At 56.4% G+C, this 6,357-nt stretch overlaps 1 protein-coding gene across 1 annotated transcript; it reads right to left on the bottom strand.

Annotated features, from left to right (window-relative positions):
• Nucleotides 1–1,681: 1,681 nt before the first annotated feature.
• ARL4C (ADP ribosylation factor like GTPase 4C) lies at nt 1,682–4,844 on the bottom strand. Its single transcript, XM_041400268.1, has 2 exons — nt 4,094–4,844; nt 1,682–3,945 (listed from the first exon to the last, which is right to left on the bottom strand). Exons 1-2 carry the CDS (start codon nt 4,666–4,668, stop codon nt 3,858–3,860), a joined length of 663 nt encoding a protein of 220 aa, XP_041256202.1. The 5' UTR covers nt 4,669–4,844; the 3' UTR covers nt 1,682–3,857.
• Between the last annotated feature and the right edge of the window lie 1,513 nt (nt 4,845–6,357).

Here is a 6,357-nt window from a genome sequence, read left to right on the forward strand (position 1 = left end):
CAGGAGGAAAGCCTCCCCCAGCTCCATGTGGCACCCAAGGAACTGAAGTCCAGCTCCCATGGCACACAGATAAGCCCAGCGACACAAAGTCAGCGTCCAGGCCAGTCGGAAAACCCCCAAAAATTCTGCCAGGTGGGATCGGGGAGGACAAGTTCCTTCAGGCTAAGGAAGGTGTGGGCACTGCTGGGCTTTCAGATCCATGAAACCTGGAGGAGCACACAGTATCCCATGGAAAATCGGGCCAGAGGATGGTCAGGAGCACCTTCAGGAGCACCGGACCGTGTGGCAGAGGGACAGGAGCCCATCAGTGATGCTCTGGGTGAGGAGGGAGCCTGCGGGGAACACGGCAACTTACAGAGGCTCTCTGCAGGGTCAGGGGGCAGCTGAGCAATGCACAGCTCAATCCTGGAATGCCACGGTCCCGCTCAGCTCCAAGGGATTTCTGAGCCTCGATAGCAGCTCAGCAGCTGCAGGGCTGGATAAGCCTTTGGGTTCAAAGAACCATGGAATCTCCTGAGCTGGAAAGGACCCACAGGGATCACAGAGTCCAAGCCCTGGCCCTGCACAGACAGCCCAACAATCCCACCCTGTGCACCCCTGAGAGCATTGTTCAAATGTTCCTTGGGCTCTGGCAGCCTGGGGCTGTGCCCTTTCCCTGGGGGAGTCTGGGCAGTGCCAGCACTCTCTGGGGGAAGAACCTTTTCCTAAAATCCAGCCTAAACGTGCCCTGGCACAGCTCAGGCCGTGCCCTGGGCTCCTGTCACCCCTCAGAGCCCCCAGCCCTGACCCTGCAGAGCAGACACCACATCCCCTCACCCAGGCACTGTGCACACCACAAACCTCAGGCAGGGTGAGAACACCCCAAGCCCTTCCAAAACTCACTTTCACAAATCAGGCTCATCATTTCCCCTCTGGCTGCCTCATCATCATTTTAAAAAAATTTAAAAAATTAAAAAAAAAAAAAAAGGGGGTTTGCCACCCAGCTCCACCGCTCCCCCCCGAAATGTCACTCTGGGTTTCCTGTGTCAGCAGCCACCCAGGAGCACAGGCAGCCTCGAGCTCTGTCTGCAGCATCCTGTTCCCAAATGCTGTTTTAACCCCTGCAGACCTGGCTCTCTGCCACCGACACCACTCGCTCGCCCGAGGCCACCCGTTTAAAAAAAGCCATGCTGAGCAAAAATGGGAACTTTCTCTCTGCATGACCGCCCCCCTAACATGGATTTCAAATCAGAAGAGGTGGTGGAACAAAATCCTCCCCCCACGAAAAAGTATCCTCCTCTCCCACAGACAGCAGCAGGGATGCAGAGACATTAAGTGACCTGCCAAAGAGCTCAGATTTCATTAACCAGCAAATTATGGATGTCCCCCATGTCCTAGCTGGCTGCCACGTGACAGACCCGTGACACTGGATCCTCAGCAGGTCACTTCTCTGTCCCCTTGTCTCCTCTCCTCGGGGAGGCACAGGAACCTCCTTTAAACCACACAAAATGCAGCACTGATACTGAGAAATGAGCAGAACACTGGGTTTTGGTTGGTTGTTGGTTTTTTTTTGTTGGTTTTTTTTTTTTTATCAGGCCCTTTCATTGTATAAATAATTTATTTCAGTTCACAGCATTATGTCTGCATCTTTTTAAAAAAAAAAAGCTGAAAAAAAAAAAAGGGAAGACGGGAGGAACAGAGACTGACGGACAATGGCAAGGGCAGGACACGGGATGGGAACACGGGGAATGGACCTGGGGGAACGAGACCTGCCAAAAAACCCAGGTCATCCAGAATCTGAGAAGATGCACAGCCTTGCAAAGAGCTCAGACAGTTCCCTCTGGGGGCTGCTCTGCCGAGGGCCCTCTTCTTGCAGCCCACCGAGGGCGACGCTCATCTTCTCACGGGGGGAAAACCGGGTGGAACATTACGGAAACACCACGGAAGCCAAGAGCTACTGGTTGGAAAAGTCTTTTTAATTATTGCAGAAAGCAGAGTGGCTGGCAAGGGCATGGGCACGGCGTCCCACCCGAACTTCCCAGCCCTCTGCCATCTCTCCAAAGGGATGCTCAGCTGGGTGGAATCCAGGAAGGACCCAGCTCCATAAAAACAGCCTGTCCATTTGCTAAACCGAGACCAGCCAGGAGGTAAAAAAACCCACCACCAACAGTGTCATTCCTAAAACCTGATCACCCTGGAGCTGCTGGGAACAACACAGCTTCCACATTTCAAACAGGTCGCTCTCCCAAAAATGGGTTAATACATGTGGCTTCTGTGGCATCAAAAATAAATAATTATTTTTTCTCTCTCTCTGTCTCTCTCAACAGCAAGTACCAAAGTGTTGGAGGTGAAGACAAAGCAGGGAAACCCAAGGGAGCCACCTGAAGGGATGGGACCAGCCCACACAGATCGGGAACTCAAACCCCACAAGAGGAGAAGAAACACCTCGGCTGCAACATTTGTTCCCTCACAAACCCCCCCACCCCGCCCCCCAAAAATGCTGTTTGAAAGGTGCTCCTCGCTGCAAGGGGAAGATAACTTCCCAAAACCCGAAGGGCATTTTGCTTTTGTCTGCTTGGTGCTTCCCTCCTGGCTGCTCTGGGAAGGGGTTTGCAAACGGGAAAGCTGGTGTAAAATCACCAGAAAATCCTGCCTGCCTCCAAATTCAGCACATTTGGCTCCTGAGGGCTGCCTGCTTCAGCTCTGTGGGAAGCCAAGACCCCAGAGAGCTGGATCCCAGGCTCAAACACAGACAGCAAGTGGATTTTGGTCCCCAGCCCCACGCAGGTATGAAATGTTCACCCGCAGGAGGAGGCGGCCAGGCCTGGCCCTGCCCGGCTCAGGCTGCTCTGCAGGCACAACTTGCCCCTGTGGCTACTGGGGAAAGCGAGGGGCTTTTAATCGGGTTTGAATCTTTATTAGAAACCTACCACAACCCCCCCACGCCTCTTCACCCCCTGCCATTTCCTCTTCCAGCAGAGATTTTTTGCAGGCTCTGGCCATCTCTGTGTGTCCATCCATCCATCCTGCCCTGCCATGACCCTCCCTGACTTGGCCTCCTGCCCCACTGCAGAGCAGCACAGTGGCCAGAACCCCAAACTCTGCCTTTTTTGGGGGGTTTTGCTAAGTAACCCCTAGTTTGGATCACCTCCAAAGCCGCACCTGTGAGCACCCTGAGCACGGGGACAATGCACACCTGCGGGGGGCTTTGCTGCAGAGGGTGACACCGCCGAGCCTCGGAGAAACGGGGGTGCTGCACAACCCCCCCGACGCTTCCAGCAGCGTTCACCCCAAACCCTTCGGCATTCTTTTTCTTTTTTTCACCGTTTTTTTGAGCCAAGAGCTTCAAACTCTGCACCATTCAGCAGCTGCTTAGCACCCCAGTGTCGCATCCTCCCCACCAAGCCAAAGGCTGCCCGTCCTTGCTCTGCACCCCAAAACAGCAGCCAGGGTGGGGGGATGTCCCCTTACCCATCACACCCACCCCTCCAAGACATTTTCTGCTGGTCCAACCCCCCCACCCAAGCTTTCAACACCCCTTCCCACCGCCACCCGCGGGGGAGGGATGCAGGGATGAGGGCTGCAAGCCCCCTCCCCGCTGACCTTGCCGAGCCACGGTGCATCCACACCCCCGCAGCACCGACCCCTCGCCCCAAAAGGCATGTGGGGGGCTGGCATCGACGCCCCCAAATGCCCTCGTTAAAGATCCAAAAGCACGCTGGGCTCCGCTCGAACGCGCTTCAACAGGGTCCTGCCCTGCTGGTTCCCCGGCACACAAAGGCTCAGTGGTCCCGGAGATGGAGAGGGGGGATTCATCCCGGGGGGATTCATCCCGGTTTTTCCCTGTTTCCAGCCCAAGGAGAGTCCGGATCAGACCCTCAGGAGCACGGGGCGGTGGGAGAGGGGAGCTCCGGGATCTGGGCTCGGCTGGCGGGAGCCGCTTTGTTATCACCACTATTGTCTGTCCTTTGGGGAAGGAGGAAAAAAAATGAAGGAAAAAAAAAAAAAAAAAAAAAAAAGAACGATTAAACCCAAAAGAATCGCTTTGGTTCTGTCTCCCCCTCGGTTCCTTTGTCTGCTCCCCCATCCCTCCCCGCCTCGGCTGGGCTTCTACCGCTTCTTCTTCTGCTTGAGGGACTTCCTGCGCTTGAGGATCATCTCGTAGAGCTTGTCCATGCCCTCCGTCAGCCCCTCGCCGATGATGGCGCAGGCGGGCTGGATGTGGTAGGTGGTGGAAGGGGTCAGCTCGTGGAGGGCCAGCTGCTTCTCGATCTCGGCCACCGGCAGCGATTTGGGCAGGTCCTGCTTGTTGGCGATGACCAGCAGCGGGGTGCCCTGGTTCTCCGCGAACTTGGTCACCTTGTGCAGCTCCGTTTTGGCTTCCTCCAGCCGGTCCACGTCCACTGAGTCCACCACGTAGATGATGCCATCGGTGCAGCGGCTGTAGGACTTCCAGAGCGGGCGCAGCTTCTCCTGGCCGCCCACGTCCCAGAAGTGGCAGCTGATGCCCTTGGCCGTCCCGTTGCTGAGCCGGATCTTCTCCGTGTTGAAGCCGATGGTGGGCACGGTGTTGACGAACTCGTTGAACTTGAGGCGGTAGAGCACCGTGGTCTTGCCCGCCGAATCCAGGCCCAGCATGACGATGTGCAGGGACTGGAAGGCGGAGATGTTGGAGGAGATGTTCCCCATGGCCACGGCTCCCGGCCGCGCTCACAGCCCCGCGCCCATCCCCGCGCCGCCGGCCCGCAGCGGGGGCACGGCTCGGGGCGGCGGAGGGAGCCGGGAACGGGGATCGGGGATCCGGGATCGGGGATATGTGATCGGGAACACGCAGCGCGGCTCCACGCGGCGGCAGCGCGCCGGGACTGCCGACCCTGGCCCCGCCCGGCAGGAGGAGGAGGAGGAGGAGGAGGAGGAGGAGGAAGAGAAAGAGGAGGAGAGGAGGAGGAGGAGGGGCCGCGCCGCCGCCTTCCTCCCGCTCCGCCCCGCGTCCTCCCCGGATCGCCCCTGCCCGAGCTTCTGCTCCTGGGGGACCCCCGGGAGCCCCATTCCCCCTGTGCTGGAGGCTTGGTTATCCTTATGTTTGTCGTCGTGACCGACCGCAGCAAGCAGTCAAAAAAACCCTTAAAAATGGTAACCAAGCCAAGGTGGGGCTGCTCAACCCCTGGAAGCGTCCAAGGGGTTGAGCAGCCTTGGACGGGGCTTGGAGCTACCTGGGATAGTGGAAGGTTTCCCTGCCCATGACAGGGGGTGGAATGAGGTGGTTTTTTCAGGTCCCTTCCAACCCAAACCATTCTGGGATTCTGGGATTATTCCTTGCACGTGAGATACCAGGGGCTGTACCAGAAGCTACTCAGGCACAGCTTTTCAGGGACACCTGGCACCAGTGATGATTCGAGCTGGAAAGCAGCAGAGCAATGTGGAGCATCTGTGTCCCCTGCAGCTGTCACAGCGTCCCCAGGCAGAGAGATGCCACAGGGGGAAAACCTCACCTGTGCTGGATCCAGGGTAGGGCTGGCACTAAGTGTTGATCGCAGCCATTAATGCCTTTTGGGTCTCATATTTTGTAAAGGTTGTGAGTGTCCTCAACCCCTGATAAAGCTCCTGAAGTCTCCGGATAGCTGAGCCATGGAACTTCTGTCCCAGTTACTCACAGGAGAGACCTTAAAGATCTGCTTCCAACTAAAGATCCAGTTCCACCCCCTGCCACGGGCAGGAACACCTTGCACTACCCCAGGATGCTCCAAGCCCCATCCAACCTGACCTTGAACACCTCCAGGCAGCCCCAGCTCTTCTGGGCAAAACCTGAGCCAGAGCTCTTGCTTTTATTTCTACTCTTGCTCCGGAGCCAAAAAGCAGCAGCAGGCTGGTTGCTACAATATTACCCATTACCTCTTTTACAGCCTTTGTAAAATAAATATCGACTCCATGTGACAGCTCAGCCAAAAGCCCCAGAGAAAGAAGTGCACTGCAGAAGACAGATACTGCTTTTAATGTAAAGATGCTTTCACCCCTCAGTGTGTGGTGAGGATTTGTCGGGCTGGAGTGGGATCATTCCTCACCCTCATACTTCCCCGAGGATGCGTGTGGAGGCTTTGTGTGGAGATAAGTTTCCCTATTAACACATGCCATCATTAAAAATACAGGCAGCTTGCTTCTGCAGCCCTCAGAGGTGACACTGGGCACAGTTTTGTGGAAATCACCGTGTGGTGACAGCGGGAAAACAGCAGGGAACTCTGTGCCTGGCATCGTGCAGGTGGGAGAAACACTCCTTGGCACGAGTGAGGCGCCATTGCCGATCCAAAGTCGAGGCACAGACACTGGATGGGCTGGAAAATGGAAATACTTTGTTCAGAAGGGCTGTCCTAGACTGATCTT

This window comes from Onychostruthus taczanowskii, unplaced genomic scaffold (assembly GCF_017590055.1).
Source record: "Onychostruthus taczanowskii isolate IOZ18803 unplaced genomic scaffold, ASM1759005v1 scaffold176, whole genome shotgun sequence".
Taxonomy (NCBI): domain Eukaryota; kingdom Metazoa; phylum Chordata; class Aves; order Passeriformes; family Passeridae; genus Onychostruthus; species Onychostruthus taczanowskii.

Bases quoted from the DNA above. Each gene is read 5' to 3' on its own strand.
- ARL4C (XM_041400268.1), bottom strand. From the start codon at position 4,668: ATGGGGAACATCTCCTCCAACATCTCCGCCTTCCAGTCCCTGCACATC. The intron at 3,946-4,093 runs GTAGAAGCCCAG...CCTTCCCCAAAG, and splicing joins CTCAAGCAGAAGAAGAAGCG to GACAGACAATAGTGGTGATA.